Genomic DNA, 18,183 nt, shown 5'->3' on the forward strand with positions numbered 1-18,183 from the left:
AGCAAAGAGGAGTAAACGGGTCCTTTTCAGAATGGCAGGCAGTGGTGAGTGGAGTGCTGCAAAGCTCGGTGTTGGGGCCACAACTGTTTACCATATATATTAATGATTTGGATGATGGAATTAGAAGTAACACTAGCAAGTTTGCAGATGACACAAAGCTGGGTGGCAGTGTGAACTGCGAAGAGGATGTTAGGAGGTTGCAGGGTGACCTGGACAGGTTGGGTGAGTGGGCAGATGCGTGGCAGATGCAGTATAATGTAGATAAATGTGAGGTTATCCACTTTGGAAGCAAAAGCAAAGAGGCAGATTATTATCTCAATGGTGTCAGATTAGGTAATGGGAAAGTGCAATGAGACCTGTGTGTCCTTATACACCAGTTACTGAAAGTAAACGTGCAGGTACAGCAGACAGTGAAGAAAGCTAATGGCATGTTGGCCTTCAAAACCAGACGATTTGAGTATAGGAGCAAAGAGGTAAACCTTCTGCAGTTGTATAGGGCCCTGGTGAGACCACATCTGGAGTATTGTGTGTAGTTTTGGTCTCCTAATTTGAGGAAGGACATCATTGCTATTGAGGCAGTGCAGCGTAGGTTCACGAGATTAATCCCCGGGATGGCGGGACTGTCATATGAGGAAGGAGTGGAAAGACTAGGCTTGTATTCACTGGAGTTTAAAAGGATGAGAGGGGATCTTATGGAAACATATGAAATTATAAAAGGACTGGACAAGCTTGATGCGGGAAAAATGTTTCCAATGTTGGGGTAGTCCTGAACCAGGGGCCACAGTCTAAGAATAAAGGGGAGGCCATTTAGAACAGAGATGAGGAAAAACATTTTAGACAATAGACAATAGGTGCAGGAGTAGGCCATTCAGCCCTTCGAGCCAGCACCGCCATTCAATGCGATCATGGCTGATCACTCTCAATCAGTACCCCGTTCCTGCCTTCTCCCCATACCCCCTCACTCCGCTATCCTTAAGAGCTCTATCCAGCTCTCTCTTGAAAGCATCCAACGAACTGGCCTCCACTGCCTTCTGAGGCAGAGAATTCCACACCTTCACCATTCTCTGACTGAAAAAGTTCTTCCTCATCTCCGTTCTAAATGGCCTACCCCTTATTCTTAAACTGTGGCCCCTTGTTCTGGACTCCCCCAACATTGGGAACATGTTTCCTGCCTCTAATGTGTCCAATCCCCTAATTATCTTATATGTTTCAATAAGATCCCCCCTCATCCTTCTAAATTCCAGTGTATACAAGCCTAATTGCTCCTGCCTTTCAACATACGACAGTCCCGCCATTCCGGGAATTAACCTAGTGAACCTACGCTGCACGCCCTCAATAGCAAGAATATTCTTCCTCAAATTTGGAGACCAAAATTGCACACAGTACTCCAGGTGCGGTCTCACCAGGGCCCGGTACAACTGTAGAAGGACCTCTTTGCTCCTATACTCAACTCCTCTTGTTATGAAGGCCAACATTCCATTGGCTTTCTTCACTGCCTGCTGTACCTGCATGCTTCCTTTCAGTGACTGATGCACTCGGAGTTGTAAATCTGTGGAATTCTCTGTCTCCTGAATGCTTTCAAGAGAGAGCAAATAGAGCTCTTAAGGATAGCGGAGTCGGGGGGGTATGGGTAGAAGGCAGGAACGGGGTACTGATTGAGAATGATCAGCCATAATCACATTGAATAACGGTGCTGGCTTGAAGGGCCGAATGGCCTCCTCCTGCACCTATTGTCTATTGTCTAACATCCTCGTAAATCTTATCTGTACACTTTTCAACTTAACAACATCTTTACTATAACTTAGTGACCATTGCACTGTGAAAGGCATGGATAAAGAGGTTGTGGAAAGGTTGTTTCCACTAGTGGCACAGTCTAGGCCCAGAGGCCATAGCCTCAGAATAAAAGGATATACTTTTAGAAAGGAGATGAGGAGGAATTTCTTTCGTCAGAGGGTAGTGAATCTGTGGTATTCAATGGTATGTGGAGGTCAAATTAATATTTTTTAAGGCAGAGATTGATAGAATCTTGACTAGTATGAGGGTTAGGGGGTATGGGGAGAAGGCAGGAGAATGGGGTTGAGAGGGAAAGTTGGATCAGCCATGATTGAATGGCTGAGAAAACTTGATGGGCTGAATGGACAAAAACGGAACACAATACTCTAATCGTCTTATATAACTGCAACAAACTCTATACAATACCCTGACTGAAGAAGGCCACTGTACCAAAAGCCTTTTTAACCACCCTATCTACCTTCCAGGAACTGTGTACCTGCACACCAAGATCCCGCTGCTCTACAACACTCCCCAGAGCCCAACCGTTCAGTGAGTTAAGGGTTCAGTGAGTTAAGGGTTCAGTGAGTTAAGGGTTCAGTGAGTTAAGGGTTCAGTGAGTTAAGGGTTCAGTGAGTTAAGGGTTCAGTGAGTTAAGGGTTCAGTGAGTTCAGGGTTCAGTGAGTTAAGGGTTCAGTGCTTTTTAGTAAAGGTACAGTTTAAAGGATTAAGATTTTTAAAGTGGGAGTGAGTTGATTTAATTTGGGGGTAAGACATGTCGGTTGAGATCGGCCCAGTGGATTGCTCATCCTGCAACATGTGGAAGATCAGGGATATTGTCGGTGTCCCTGATGACTACGTGTGCAGGAAGTGTGTCCAGCTGCATCTCCTGGCAGACCGCATTGAACGGTTGGAGCTGCGGTTGGACTCATTCTGGAGCATCCACGATGCTGAGAAGGTCGTGAATAGCACGTACAGTGAGTTGGCCACACCGCAGGTAAAAGATAAGCGGACAGAAAGGGAACGGGTGGCCACTAGCCAGCGTAGCAGTAGGCAGGTAGTGCAGGAGTCCCCTGCGGTCATCTCCCTCCTAAACAGATATGCCATTTTGGATACTGTTGGGGGAGATGGCTCATCAGGGGAAGGCAGCAGCAGCCAAGTTCATGGCACCGTGGGTGGCTCTGCGGCAAAAGAGGGGAGGAAAAAGAGTGGAAGGGCTATAGTAATAACAGGATGAGGTCCTACAAGGTGAATTTAGTTAGCTAGGAGATAAACTTAAAAGTAGGACCTCAAAGGTAATAATCTCTGGATTACTACCAGTGCCACGTGTTAGTCAGAGTAGAAATAGGAGGATATTTCAGATGAATACGTGGCTTGAAAAATGGTGCAAGGGGGAGGGATTCGAATTTCTAGGACATTGGAACCAGTTCTGGGGGAGGTGGGACCAGTACAAACAGGACGGTCTGCACCTGAGCTGGAATGGAACCAATGTCCTTGGGGGAGTGTTTGCTAGTGCTGTCGGGGAGGATTTAAACTAATGTGGCAGGGGGATGGGAACAAGAGCAGAGAGACAGAGGGGTGTAAAATGAGGGTAGAAGCAACAGGTAGCAAGGTGAAAAGTAAAAGTGGCAGGCAGACAAATCCAGGGCAAAAATCAAAAAGGGCCACTTTTCAACATAATTATATAAGTAGTGTTGTAAAAACAAGCCTGAAGGCTTTGTGTCTCAATGCAAGGAGAATTTGTGATAAGGTGGATGAGTTGAATGTGGAGATAGTTATTAATGAATATGATATAGTTGGGATTACGGAGACATGGCTCCAGGGTGACCAAGGCTGGGAGTTGAACATCCAGGGATATTCAATATTCAGGAGGGATAGACAGAAAGGAAAAGGAGGTGGGGTAGCGTTGCTGGTTAGAGAGGAGATTAACGCAATAGAAAGGAAGGACATTAGCTTGGAGGATGTGGAATCGATATGGGTAGAGCTACGAAACACTAAGGGGCAGAAAACGCTAGTGGGAGTTGTGGCCCAGGAGCGGTTGGAGGCGGTTGGAGCAGCGTCCGGGCGGTAGGTTTAAAAACCCAGCGCGGGGCTTGTTCACACAGAGGCCCAGGAGCCGTTGGAGGCGGTTGGAGCAGCGTCCGGGCGGTAGGTTTAAAAACCCAGCGCGGGGCTTGTTCACACAGAGGCCCAGGAGCCGTTGGACCGTTGGTGTAAAAACGTTCCCTCACACTTTAAAAGAAGTGTTCTGGAGGAAGCCGCTGATTGGTGGAAGCGGACTAGAGGAAGCAGCTGATTGGGCTTAACCCCGGGGTTGTATTTCTGCTTTTTGTTCGTACTTTTAGTTAAGGGTTCAGTGAGTTCAGGGTTCAGTGAGTTCAGGGTTCAGTGAGTTCAGGGTTCAGTGAGTTAAGGGCTCAGTAAGTTAAGGGTTCAGTGAGTTAAGGGTCAGTGCTTTTTAGTAAAGGTACAGTTTAAAGGATTAAGAGGGATTTGATTTAATTTGGGGGTAAGACATGTCAGATGAGATCGGCCCCGTGGATTGCTCATCCTGCAACATGTGGGAGATCAGGGATATTGTCGGTGTCCCTGATGACTACGTGTGCAGGAAGTGTGTCCAGCTGCAGCTCCTGGCAAACCGCATTGAACGGTTGGAGCTGCGGTTGGACTCATTCTGGAGCATCCACGATGCTGAGAAGGTCGTGAATAGCATGTATAGTGAGTTGGCCACACCACAGGTAAAAGATAAGCGGACAGAAAGGAAACGGGTGGCCACTAGCCAGCGTAGCAGTAGGCAGGTAATGCAGGAGTCCCCTGCGGTCATCTCCCTCCTAAACAGATATGCCATTTTGGATACTGTTGGGGGAGATGCCTCATCAGGGGAAGGCAGCAGCAGCCAAGTTCATGGCACCGTGGGTGGCTCTGCGGCAAAAGAGGGGAGGAAAAAGAGTGGAAGGGCTATAGTGATAGGGGATTCGATTGTAAGGGGAATAGATAGGCGTTTCTGCGGCCGCAAACGAGACTCCAGGATGGTATGTTGCCTCCCTGGTGCAAGGGTCAGGGATATCTCTGAGCGGCTGCAGGACATTCTGAAGGAGGAGGGTGAGCAGCCAGTTGTCGTGGTGCACGTTGCCACCAACAATTTAGGTAAAAAACGGGATGAGGTCCTACAAGGTGAATTTAGAGAGCTAGGAGATAAACTGAAAAGTAGGACCTCAAAGGTAATAATCTCTGGATTACTACCAGTGCCACGTGCTAGTCAGAGTAGGAATAGGAGGATATTTCAGATGAATACGTGGCTTGAAAAATGGTGCAAGGGGGAGGGATTCAAATTTTTAGGACATTGGAACCAGTTCTGGGAGAGGTGGGACCAGTACAAACAGGACGGTCTGCACCTGAGCTGGAATGGAACCAATGTCCTAGGGGGAGTGTTTGCTAGTGCTGTCGGGGAGGATTTAAACTAATGTGGCAGGGGGATGGGAGCAGGAGCAGAGAGACAGAGGGGTGTAAAATGAGGGTAGAAGCAACAGGTAGCAAGGTGAAAAGTAAAAGTGGTAGGCAGACAAATCCAGGGCAAAAATCAAAAAGGGCCATTTTTCAACATAATCGTACAAGGGGTAAGAGAGTTGTAAAAACAAGCCTGAAGGCTTTGTGTCTCAATGCAAGGAGTATACGTAATAAGGTGGATGAATTAAATGTGGAGATAGTTGTTAATGATTATGATATAGTTGGGATTACGGAGACATGGCTCCAGGGTGACCAAGGCTGGGAGCTCAACATCCAGGGATATTCTATATTCAGGCGGGATAGACAGAAAGGAAAAGGAGGTGGGGTAGCGTTACTGGTTAGAGAGGAGATTAAAGCAGTGGAAAGGAAGGACATTAGCTTGGAGGAAGTGGAATCGATATGGGTAGAGCTACGAAACACTAAGGGGCAGAAAACGCTAGTGGGAGTTGTGTACAGGCCACCTAACAGCAGTAGTGAGGTTGGGGATGGCATCAAGCAGGAAATTAGAAATGCATGCACTAAAGGTGCAGCAGTTATAATGGGTGACTTCAATCTACATATAGATTGGGTGAACCAAACTGGCAGGGGTGCTGAGGAAGAGGATTTCTTGGAATGTTTGAGAGATGGTTTTCTAAACCAACATGTCGAGGAACCAACGAGAGAACAGGCCATTCTAGACTGGGTATTGAGTAATGAGGAAGGGTTAGTTAGCAGTCTTGTTGTGCGAGGCCCCTTGGGCAAGAGTGATCATAATATGGTAGAGTTCTTCATTAGGATGGAGAGTGACAAAGTCGATACAGAAACAAGTGTTCTGAACTTAAAGAAAGGTAACTTTGAGGGTATGAGGCGTGAATTGTCCAAGATAGACTGGCGATTGATGCTGAAAGGGTTGACGGTGGACATGCAATGGAAGGCATTTAAAGGTCGCATGGATGAACTACAACAAGTGTTCATCCCAGTTTGGCAAAAGAACAAACCAGGAAAGGTAGTGCATCCGTGACTAACAAGGGAAATCAAGGATAGTATTAAAACAAAAGATGAAGCATACAGATTAGCCAGAAAAAGTAGCATACCAGAGGACTGGGAGAAATTCAGAGTCCAGCAGAGGAGGACAAAGGGCTTAATTAGGAAAGGGAAAATAGACTACGGGGGAAAACTGGCAAGGAACATAAAAACAGACTGCAAAAGCTTTTATAGATATGTCAAGAGAAAAAGATTAGTTAAGGCAAATGTAGGTCCCTTGCAGTCGGAAACAGGTGAATTGATCATAGGGAACAAGGAGATGGCAGACCAATTGAACAAATACTTTGGTTCTGTCTTCACTAAGGAAGACATAAACCGTCTGCCGGAAATAGCGGGGGACCGGTGGTCTAATGAGATGGAGGAACTGAGGGAAATCCAGGTTAGACGGGAAGTGGTGTTAGGTAAATTAAATGGATTAAAGGCAGATAAATCCCCAGGGCCAGATAGTCTGCATCCCAGAGTGCTTAAGGAAGTAGCCTCAGAAATAGTGGATGCATTAGTGATAATTTTTCAAAACTCTTTAGATTCTGGAGTAGTTCCTGAGGACTGGAGGGTAGCTAATGTAACCCCACTTTTTAAAAAGGGAGGGAGAGAGAAAACGGGGAATTATAGACCAGTTAGCCTGACATCGGTAGTGGGGAAAATGCTAGAGTCAATTATTAAAGATGTGATAGCATCACATTTGGAAAGTGGTGAAATCATCGGACAAAGTCAGCATGGATTTACCAAAGGCAAATCATGTTTGACGAATCTTATAGAATTTTTCGAGGATGTAACTAGTAGAGTGGATAAGGGAGAACCAGTCGATGTGTTATATCTGGACTTTCAGAAGGCCTTCGACAAGGTCCCACATAGGAGATTGGTGTACAAACTTAAAGCACACGGTATTGAGGGTTCAGTTTTGAGGTGGATAGAAAATTGGTTGGCGGACAGGAAGCAAAGAGTAGGAATAAACGGGTCCTTTTCGGAATGGCAGGCAGTGACTAGTGGGGTACCGCAAGGCTCAGTGCTGGGACCGCAGTTATTTACAGTATTTATTAATGATTTGCACGAGGGAATTGAATGCAACATCTCTAAGTTTGCGGATGACACGAAGCTGGGTGGCAGTGTTAGCTGCGAGGAGGATGCTAGGAGGCTGCAGAGTGACTTGGATAGATTAGGCAAGTGGGCAAATGCATGGCAGATACAATATAATGTGGATAAATGTGAGGTTATCCACTTTGGTGGCAAGAACAGGAAAGCAAAGTATTACCTGAATGGTGACCTATTGGGAGAAGGGGAGATGCAACGTGACCTGGGTGTCATGGTGCACCAGTCATTGAAAGCAAGCGTGCAGGTGCAGCAGGCAGTGAAGAAAGCGAATGGTATGTTGGCATTCATAGCAAGAAGATTTGAGTTTAGGAGCAGGGAGGTTCTGCTGCAGTTGTACAGGGCCTTGGTGAGACCGCACCTGGAGTATTGTGTGCAGTTTTGGCCTCCTAACCTGAGGAAAGACGTTCTTGCCTTAGAGGGAGTACAGAGAAGGTTCACCAGATTAATCCCTGGGATGGCGGGACTTGCATATGAGGAAAGATTGGATAGATTGGGCTTGTACCTGCTGGAATTTAGAAGACTGAGGGGGGATCTTTTAGAAACATAAAATTCTTAAGGGGTTGGAGAGGCTAGATGCGGGAAGATTGTTCCCGATGTTGGGGGAGTCCAGAACCAGGGGTCACAGCTTAAGGATAAGGGGGAAGTCTTTTAGGACCGAGATGAGAAAACATTTCTTCACACAGAGAGTGGTGAGTCTGTGGAATTCTCTGCCACAGAAGGTAGTTGAGGCCAGTTCATGGGCGCGCGGGGGTGGTGGGTGGGCGCGCGGGGGTGGTGGGTGGGCGCGCGGGGGTGGTGGGTGGGCGCGCGGGGGTGGTGGGTGGGCGCGCGGGGGTGGTGGGTGCGCGCGCGGGGGTGGTGGGTGCGATGCGCGGGGGTGGTGGGTGCGATGCGCGGGGGTGGTGGGTGCGATGCGCGGGGGTGGTGGGCGGTGCGCGCGGGGGTGGGTGGGCGGTGCGCGCGCGGTGGTGGGCGGTGCGCGGGGGTGGGCGGTGCGCGGGGGTGGGCGGTGCGCGGGGGTGGGCGGTGCGCGGTGTGCGGGGGTGGGCGGTGGTGCGCGCGCGGGGGTGGTGGGTGGTGGTGCGCGCGAGCGCGGGGGTGGTGGGTGCGCGCGCAGCGGTGGTGGGTGGGCGCACGGGGGTGGGTGGATGGTGCGCGGGCGGGGGTGGGTGGTGCTCGCGTGGGTGGGTGGTGCGCGCGCGTGGGTGGGTGGTGCGCGGGCGGGGGTGGGTGGATGGGTGTGCGCGCCGGGGTGGGGGCGCTGGGCTGGTGGGTGCGCGCGCTGGGGTCGGTGGGTGGTGCGCAGGGTGGGGTGTGTGTGGGTGGGGTGGGGTGTGGTGGGTGGGGTGGGGTGTGGTGGGTGTATTGGGGGTATTGGGGGTGGGGTGGGGTGGGGGTGGTGTGTGTGTGTGGGGGATGTGTGTGGGGTGGGGTGTGTGGGGTATGTGGGGTAGTTGTGTGTGGGGTGGGTGTGTGTGGGGTATGTGGGGTGGGGTGTGTGTGGGTGGGGTGTGTGTGGGTGGGGTGGGGTGTGTGTGGGTGGGGTGGGGGATGTGGGGTGGGTGTGTGTGGGTGGGGTGGGTGTGTGTGGGTGGGGTGGGGGATGTGGGGTGGGGGATGTGGGGTGGGGGATGTGGGGTGGGGGATGTGGGGTGGGGTGTGTGTGGGTGGGGTGTGTGTGGGTGGGGTGTGTGTGGGTGGGGTGTGTGATGTGGGGTGGGGTGTGTGTGGGGTGTGGGGTGGGTGGGGGATGTGGGGTGGGGTGTGTGGGGTGGGTGGGGGATGTGGGGTGGGGTGTGTGGGGGATGTGGGGTTGGGTGTGTGGGGGATGTGGGGTGGGGTGTGTGTGTGTGTGTGTGTGTGGGGGGGGGGTGTGGGACTCACAAGATGAGGTGTGCGTTGTCGTTGTAGAGTCGTGGGAGTAAGATGGTCTCCCGCCAGTGGAGGAAGCGTGACAGGGTTATCTGCGAGTCCCTATCCACCACGATCTGGTCTCTGGTCCACACCTCGACCCCGATCAGAGCGATGCGGATGTTGAAGAATGTTCGGTAGTACTGCGGGAGGAAGGGCGATGGTTAGGAGCTGGGTGTTGGATTTACCTGAAACTTAAAGACCCATTCACTCAACGAGGCCGCGAGGATAGAGCCACAATGGACCTGGCCCTTTGCTCCTCTCCTGCGTCAGTTCCCCACAACCCTCCATTCCCTGTCACACTCACACTCACACCGTGCACACTCACACTCACACCGTGCACACACACACACACACACGCAAATATACGCACACATACCCACAAACCAGGTCCACACACATGCATACACACACCGACATGCAGTGTAGGAAAATAACTGCAGATGCTGGTACAAATCGAAGGTATCACAAAATAGTGGAGTAACTCAGCGGGTCAGGCAGCATCTCAGGAGAGAAGGAATGGGTGATGTTTCAGGTGAAGAAGGGTCTCGACCCGAAACATCACCCATTCCTTCTCTCCTGAGATGCTGCCTGACCCGCTGAGTTACTCCAGCATTTTGTGATACACATCGTAATGCACACACACACACCTGGTACACGCACACATGCACACACACATTCACACATACATACACACGCACACACCTGGTACACACACATGCCCACACACACCAGGTCCGCACACGCACGCATACATAAGTACATACACATAATCACCAGATACTCACACATGCATATACACATGTACATGCCCACTCGCATGCACACACACACCGCATGCATTCACACACACACACACACTCACACACTCACCAGGTCGGCTGTACTGGCTACATTGATCAGCCGGTTCACCACGGTCTTTTTATTTTCTTGGTAATTCTTGTACTAGAAAGGAAGCAGAGGATGGGGTCTGTGAGCAGAATGTCTCTGTGGCCCACCATTGCCAACATGCCCAGCCCTCGCCTCGCCTCGCCTCGCCTCGCCTCGCTGCCACCTCCACCATCCATCTCCATTCTCAACTAGACTTACGTGAAACATGAGCAGGATGAAGCCATGTGGCCTCACAAGCCTGCTCTAATTTAGTTTCTGTAGGAAAGAAAACAGCATGCTGGTTTAAATCGAAGGTAGACACAAAATGCTGGAGTAACTCAACGGGTCAGGCAGCATCTCGGGAGAGAAGGAATGAGTCGAGACCCTTCTTCAGGCAGCATTTCCCGAGATGCTGCCTGACCCAGTGAATTAAGGGCCTGTCCCACTTAGGTGGTTTTAAGGCAACTGTCGGTGACTAGGCTGTCGCCGACAGTTCGCCGGGGTGTCGCGGGCATAATCGTGAGGAGTATCCCAAGAATCGTAGTGGATCTCAGCGCGTCGCTGAGAAATCATCCGGTTTGAAATTTCTGGGCGACAGCTGGCTTGTTGTCAGGTATCGTTGCTTATTGCGGGCGCTGTCGCATGCTGTCCCCAGGTTTGCCAGGTTCTCTTTGATGCATTTAGAAGCACATAATATTAAAATAAGTAGTCATTTCAAAATGCCATAAAATGCTTGTGTTTAACCAATTTATTTACCGTCGGGACATTTGACAGGTAGATTGGAGGCGGCAGTTTGACGGTCAGGTAAGCATGGGAATTTTCGAGATGTTTATGGCCATCAGCCATTACATTTAAAGTGGGCTCCCAACCCCGATATGCAACCCAGAAACCAGATATGCATCTCCCATACATTTTCAAAGAATGCCCACACACTTTTCACAAAAATCCACTTAACCACTTTTTAAATTATTTTCTTTAATACTGCTTTTGGTAAACTGGAAGTAAATCCAGTTTAGACAATAGACAATAGGTGTAGGAGTAGGCCATTCGGCCCTTCGAGCTAGCACCACCATTCAATGTGATCTTGGCTGATCATTCTCAATCAGTACCCCGTTCCTGCCTTCTCCCCATACCTCCTGACTCCGCTATCCTTAAGAGCTCTATCTAGCTCTCCCTTGAATGCATTCAGAGAATTGGCCTCCACTGCCTTCTGAGGCAGAGAATTCCACAGATTTACAACTCTCTGACTGAAAATGTTTTTCCTCATCTCCGTTCTAAATGGCCTACCCCTTATTCTTAAACTGTGGCCCCTGGTTCTGGACTCCCCCAACATTGGGAACATGTTTCCTGCCTCTAACGTGTCCAACCCTTTAATAATCTTTTATGTTTCGATAAGATCCCCTATCATCCTTCTAAATTCCAGTGTATACAAGCCTAGTCGCTCCAGTCTTTCAACATATGACAGTCCCGCCATTCCGGGAATTAACCTAGTAAACCTACGCTGCACACCCTCAATAGCAGGAATATCCTTCCTCAAATTTGGAGACCAAAACTGCACACAGTACTCCAGGTGCGGTCTCACTAGGGCCCTGTACAACTGCAGAAGGACCTCTTTGCTCCTATACTCAACTTCTCTTCTTATAAAAGCCAACATTCCATTGGCTTTCTTCACTGCCTGATGTACCTGCATGCTTCCTTTCAGTGACTGGTGCACTAGGACACCCAGATCTCGTTGTACGTCCCCTTTTCCTAACTTGACACCATTCAGATAATAATCTGCCTTCCTATTCTAACCACCAAAGTGGATAACCTCATATTTATCCACATTAAACTGCATCTGCCATGAATCTGCCCACGCACACAACCTGTCCAAGTCACCCTGCAACCTCATAATATATTCCTCACAGTTCACACTGCCACCCAGCTTTGTGTCATCTGCAAATTTGCTAATGGTACTTTTAATCCTTTTATCCAAGTCATTAATGTATATTGTAAATAGCTGCAGAACCCAACACCGAACCTTGCGGTACCCCACTAGTTACTGCCTGCCATTCTGAAAGGGACCCAATTATCCCCACTCTTTGCTTTCTGTCCGTCAACCAATTTTCTATCCATATCAGTACCCTACCCCCAATACCATGTGCTCTAAATTTGCCCACTAATCTCCTTTGTGGGACCGCATTGTTTATGCCCTGTTACAGTGAAACTTGGTTTTTAAGTAACCCGTACAAGATGTTATAGTTCAAAACTCTCAAGTACTTACCGACTTGTCAGTGATTTCAGCGAAAATTAGGACGCCGGAGAAGCATTGACAGCGTGGGAATTTCACGATGTTTCCGAAGACGGTGTAATCTCGACCTGACTCGGCATTGTCGTCGGGTAAAAGAACATTTTGGCGATCTGCTATGACTTTGACAGTCGCCAGCAGTCGCCAATAAAATCGCCTAAGTGGGACAGGCCCTTTATTACTCTAGCATTTTGTGTCTACCTAGTTTAATTTCTGTTCAGTTTATTCTCACGTGTACTGAGTGAATAGCTCTTTGTTGTTGCACGCTATCTAGTCAGTGGAAAGATGATACATGTTTACAATCAAGCCATCCATAGTGTATCGCTACAGGATAAAGGGAATAACGTTTAATGCAAGACAATGAACAGAAAAGACAGATTAAAGATAATCCGAGGGTCTCCAATGAAGAAGATAGCAGGTCAGGTCCGCTCTCTAGTTGATGGTAGGATGGTTCTGTTGCCTGATAACAGCTGGGAAGAAACTGTCCCTGAATCTGGAGGTGTGCATTTTCACACTTCTGTGCCTCTTGCCCGATGGGAGAGGGGAGAAGAGGGAGTGGCCAGGGTGTGACTGGTCCTTGATTATGCCGAGGCAGCGTGAGGTGGAGATGGAGTCAATGGAAGGGAGGTTGGTTTGTGTGATGGTCTGGGCTGCTGGCCTTGCCGAGGCAGCGTGAGGTGTAGATGGAGTCAATGGAAGGGAGGTTGGTTTGTGTGATGGTCTGGGCTGCTGGCCTTGCCGAGGCAGCGTGAGGTGTAGATGGAGTCAATGGAAGGGAGGTTGGTTTGTGTGATGGTCTGGGCTGCTGGCCTTGCCGAGGCAGCGTGAGGTGGAGATGGAGCCAATGGAAGGGAGGTTGGTTTGTGTGATGGTCTGAGCAGCGCCCACAATTTTCTGCAATTTCTTGCAATCTTGGATGGGGCTATTCCCAAACCATAGATATACACAAAAAGCTGGAGTAACTCAGTGGGACAGACAGCATCTCTGAAGAGAAAGAATGGGTGACATTTCAGGTCAAGACCCTTCTTCAGACTGGTTAGGGATAAGGGAAAACGAGAGATATAGACGGTGTTGTGGAGAGATAAAGAACAATGAATGAAAGGTATGGGGAAAGGACAGGAACGGGGTACTGATTGTGAATGATCAGCCATGATCACATTGAATGGCGATGCTGGCTCGAAGAGCCAAATGGCCTCCACCTGCACCTATTGTCTATTGTCTAAAAAAAGGTACTAGTTCCATTAGCGCGAGTGAAGTAGACCTTTTAGCTTGAAATCCATACTGGTGATCATTTTGTATGTTATGTTTATCAATATAGTTTTCTAGTCTTTGGACAAATAATTTTTCTAATATTTTTGAGAATTGGGGAAGCAGAAATATCGGCCTGTAATTTGAAAATAAATGTCGGTCTCCATTCTTGTAGACAGGAATGACTTTTGCTATTTTCATTTTGTTGGGAAGGGTGCCTGTGAGGAGGGATTGATTAAATATATGTGTCAACGGTTTTACTGTACATTCAATAATATTTTTGACTAGTGTCATATCAATGGAATTATAATCAGCAGACTTTTTGTTACTGTATTTTTTAACAATATCAATGACTTTATTTCCATGTACTCCACTGAGGGACATGGAGTGAGCATTTCTATCAGAGCTCTCGTGTTCCAGACCTTCCTTGCTACTCGGTTTAGTAATCTCATTTGCTAAGGTAGGCCCAACTTTTACAAAGTAGCCATTAAATTCTTCAGCAACCTCTATGTTATTTATAGTTATATTACGATTTTTAACAAAGTAGCTAGGGTAATCTGCTTTCCCAATACCTGTTTTAATTATGTTGTTAATCACTTTCCAGAGAAATTGAGACATTGGGACGAACCACCTACCTCCCTATTGTCTGCCACCAGCACCAGTTCGATGTACCGTGTCTCGTCGAACACATCCCTCTTCATCTGAAGGTAAGGGGAATCCTGGTTAGTTGATGTGACCTGTACTGCAGCATCTGGATTCTGCGTGGTTGCGTTCTGCAGCTGCGGCTCACCGGCAGTCTCTCTGTCTTTTTTTTGTTTTTGTCTTTGTTATCCTTTAAATGTTTCTTTTGATTTATTTTTAACTCTGTATATGTGGGGGGTGGTGGGGGGGTGGGGGAAACCTTTTTTTCTAATCTCCTCCTCAACGGAGATGCGACCTTTACCGTGTTGTGTCTCCGTTCGTGCTACGGCCTAACACCGTGGAGTCGGCGGCCTCCAGCTGGGATCGACCTTGAAGACTCCGGTCGCAGGGCCTGGACTTACCATCTCGGAGGCTTTGGCCGTGGGCCCTGCAGACCGCAACATCGGGAGCTCGCAGGTCCCTGGCTGGCGACCGGCTTTCGGGAGCTCCAGCCGTAGCAGCTTCGACCACCCCGAAGCGCGAGGTTTGATCGACCCGCTCGCAGGCCCCTCAGCGCCCTGCGTGGCCTGGCCGCGGCACTTTCCATCGCCCGGTGGGGGCTCAGGACCTTCATCGGCCTGCTCGGCTCGGCCCTGGGACTTTCCATCGCCCGGTGGGGGCTTCAAAAGTCGGGAGCCTCGATCACCTCATGGCACCACGGGAGAAGAATGAGGAGGAGATAAGACTTTTCTTTGCCTTCCATCACAGTGAGGGTGTGCCTGGAGCAATCACTGTGATGGCTGTTTGTGTTAAAAATTGTAATTGTGTGTCTTGTGTTCTTTATTGTCTACTGCCGGACCCTGACGTGAGAGGACGCTGGCGCTATTTGTTTGCCGCTTCTCCGTCAGGATAGTTTGTCTGTTTGTTTTTATGTCTTGACTGTTTTTGTAAAGCGCCTTTGAGCATTTGGAAAAGCGCTATAAAAAAAAATGTTTATTATTATTATTATTATTATCTGCCGATCACTAGCCTGCAAGTACTTGCTCTGAAACCACATTTCAATGATTCAATGATACTTTCAAAGATTACCTGAGCTCTGTACAGGTCTGTGATCAGACAGATGGTTGGCAGCAACCCAGATAAGGAACATGAAGGCCAAACGCCCAGGACTTGACCAAAGAGGCTCCAGACAGGAACCACAGATTGAGATTGTGCAGGGAAAAGTTGAGATACAGAGACTTTGAGGCAGACTCATGGGTCAGAGTCATACAGCATGGAAACAGACCCTTGGCTTGACTTGCCCACACCGCCCAAAATGCCCGGCTACACTAGTCCCACCTGCCTGCATTTGGCCCATATCCCTCTGAACCTGTCCTATCATTGCACCTGTTTAAATGTCTCTAAAACATTATGATAGTACCTGCCTCAACTACCTCCACTGACAGCTCGTTCCATACACCCATCACCCTTTGTGTAAAAATGTTACCCCTCAGGTTCCTATTAAATCTTTTCCTCCCCTCACCTTAGACCTATGTCCTCTGGTTATCTGAATGGTGTCAAGTTAGGAAAAGGGGCCGTACAACGAGATCTGGGTGTCCTAGTGCATCAGTCACTGAAAGGAAGCATGCAGGTACAGCAGGCAGTGAAGAAAGCCAATGGAATGTTGGCCTTCATAACAAGAGGAGTTGAGTATAGGAGCAGAGGTCCTTCTGCAGTTGTACCGGGCCCTGGTGAGACCGCACCTGGAGTACTGTGTGCAGTTTTGGTCTCCATATTTGAGGAAGGATATTCTTGCTATTGAGGGCGTGCAGTGTAGGTTTACTAGGTTAATCCCGAATGGCGGGACTATCATATGTTGAAAGACTGGAGCGACTAGGCTTATATACACTGGAATTTAGAAGGATGAGAGGAGATCTTATCGAAACGTATAAGATTATTAAAGGGTTGGACACGTTAGAGGCAGGAAACATGTTCCCAATGTTGGGGGAGTCCAGAACAAGGCCATTTAGAACTGAGATGAGGAAAAATGTAGTTGATATAGTTAATATAGAAAAATGTAGTTAATATAGACATTATTGTGTAAATAGGTATATTCATATGATTGTAGGGGTGAGTGAGTATATATGTAGTTATATAAACATAGCACAAAAAGTAAGGACATTTGTGTTTGGTAGATTATTTCTTTGTTGTAACAATGCTTCCTGGCAATAAATCTTATACCGTTGGAAAGCCTGTTTATTTCCCTTTTAAATGGTGCCACATTTGTAAGGAACATGCATTTGTGGGATGAGCAGCAGAGCTGAGTATATGGGTTGCGCCCATGAAAAATTTGCCAAATCTTCTTTGCCAATGCCAAACAGCTTGTTCTGCTGTGCCAATTGACTCTTGTTTTGAGCTTCTGGTACCCCCAGGTGCTGACAATCAGGTGCCTGATTGGCACCTGATTGGCAGCATCTGTGAGCATGGGCCCTGCTACAGTGGTCAGTAGGTGTCTGCTCCAAGAATCGGCATGCCACGTTTGACTGATCTGGATAGGGCCCGTGCGATAGGGCAACTTCAAGCTGGTGTTCCGCAAAACCAAGTTGCGGCATTATTTGGAGTGAGCCCTAGTACCATCTCCAAAGTGAAGGCCAAGTTCCATATAACGGGGGATGTCAGAGACAGGCCGCGAAGTGGGCGTCCCAAGAAAACGACACCCGAAGAAGACCGTTTCCTCACCCTGTCAGCACTTAGGAACCGTAGGCTGTCTTCTACAGATTTGCAGTCAAGGTTTGCAGGACGATATGGCCGACGGCTCTCTGCCCAGACAATTCGGAACAGACTGCACGCAGCCGATCTCCGGTCTCATAGGGCTGCCAGGAGGCCTGCCATGACTGCCCTTCACCGTCAGGCCCGTTTGCGCTGGTGTCGGCAACACGTGCACTGGAACCTGAACATGTGGAGAAACATTATGTTCAGCGATGAGTCCAGATTCTGCCTACGGCAGTTGGATCATAGGGTCAAAGTGTGGAGAAGACGCGGAGAACGCTAGGCTGATTGCTGCACCGATAGAGTAACATCTTTTGGTGGAGGCAGTGTGATGGTGTGGGGCGGCATCTCCCTCACTGGAAAAACGAGGCTTGTCATCATTGGAGGCAATCTCAATGCAGAGAGATATCGAGATGAGATTCTGCAACCAGTGGCAATCCCATATCTTCACAGTCTGGGACCGAACTCTATCCTCCAAGATGACAATGCTCGCCCCCACAGAGCAGGGTTTCTCAGAGACTACCTCCAGAATTTGGGAGTGGAGAGGATGGAATGGCCTGCCAGCAGTCCTGACCTCAACCCCATTGAACACTTGTGGGATCAGCTTGGGCGTGCTGTTCGTGCCAGAGTGACCAACACAACCACGTTGGCTGACTTGTGACAAATGCTGGTTGAAGAATGGGATGCCATCCCACAACAGTGTGTGACCAGGCTGGTGACCAGCATGAGGAGGAGGTGCCAGGCTGTTGTGGCTGTGTATGGTTCTTCCACACGCTACTGAGGCTCCTGTTTATTAAATGAATAAATTGTTAAATTGCCAATATGTCTTGTTTCTTCAGACTTCAATCATCCAATCCACCAAACAACACCGAACAAGAGTCAATGACAGAATAAGCTGTTTGGCATTGGCAGAGAAGTTTTGGCAGATATTTCATGGGCGCAACCCACATACTCAGCTCTGCTGCTCATCCCACAAATGCATGTTCCTTACAAATGTGGCACCATTTAAAAGGGAAATAAACAGGCTTTCCAACGGTATAAGATTTATTGCCAAGAAGCATTGTTACAACAAAGAAATAATCTACCAAACACAAATTTCCTTACTT

At 48.6% G+C, this 18,183-nt stretch overlaps 1 protein-coding gene across 1 annotated transcript in view; it reads right to left on the bottom strand.

Moving 5' to 3' along the window:
• LOC144598413 (disintegrin and metalloproteinase domain-containing protein 12-like) overlaps positions 1-18,183 on the bottom strand; it is a 117,739-nt gene that overhangs the window by 76,644 nt on the left and 22,912 nt on the right. Inside the window, exons 7-9 of the mRNA XM_078408576.1 lie at positions 14,344-14,409; positions 10,177-10,248; positions 9,277-9,446 (exon numbers count right to left, since the gene is read on the bottom strand). Of these exons, the coding sequence (XP_078264702.1) occupies positions 9,277-9,446; positions 10,177-10,248; positions 14,344-14,409 (308 nt within the window). The remainder of the gene's footprint in view (positions 1-9,276; positions 9,447-10,176; positions 10,249-14,343; positions 14,410-18,183) is intronic.

This window comes from Rhinoraja longicauda, chromosome 1 (assembly GCF_053455715.1).
Source record: "Rhinoraja longicauda isolate Sanriku21f chromosome 1, sRhiLon1.1, whole genome shotgun sequence".
Lineage (NCBI taxonomy): Eukaryota > Metazoa > Chordata > Chondrichthyes > Rajiformes > Arhynchobatidae > Rhinoraja > Rhinoraja longicauda.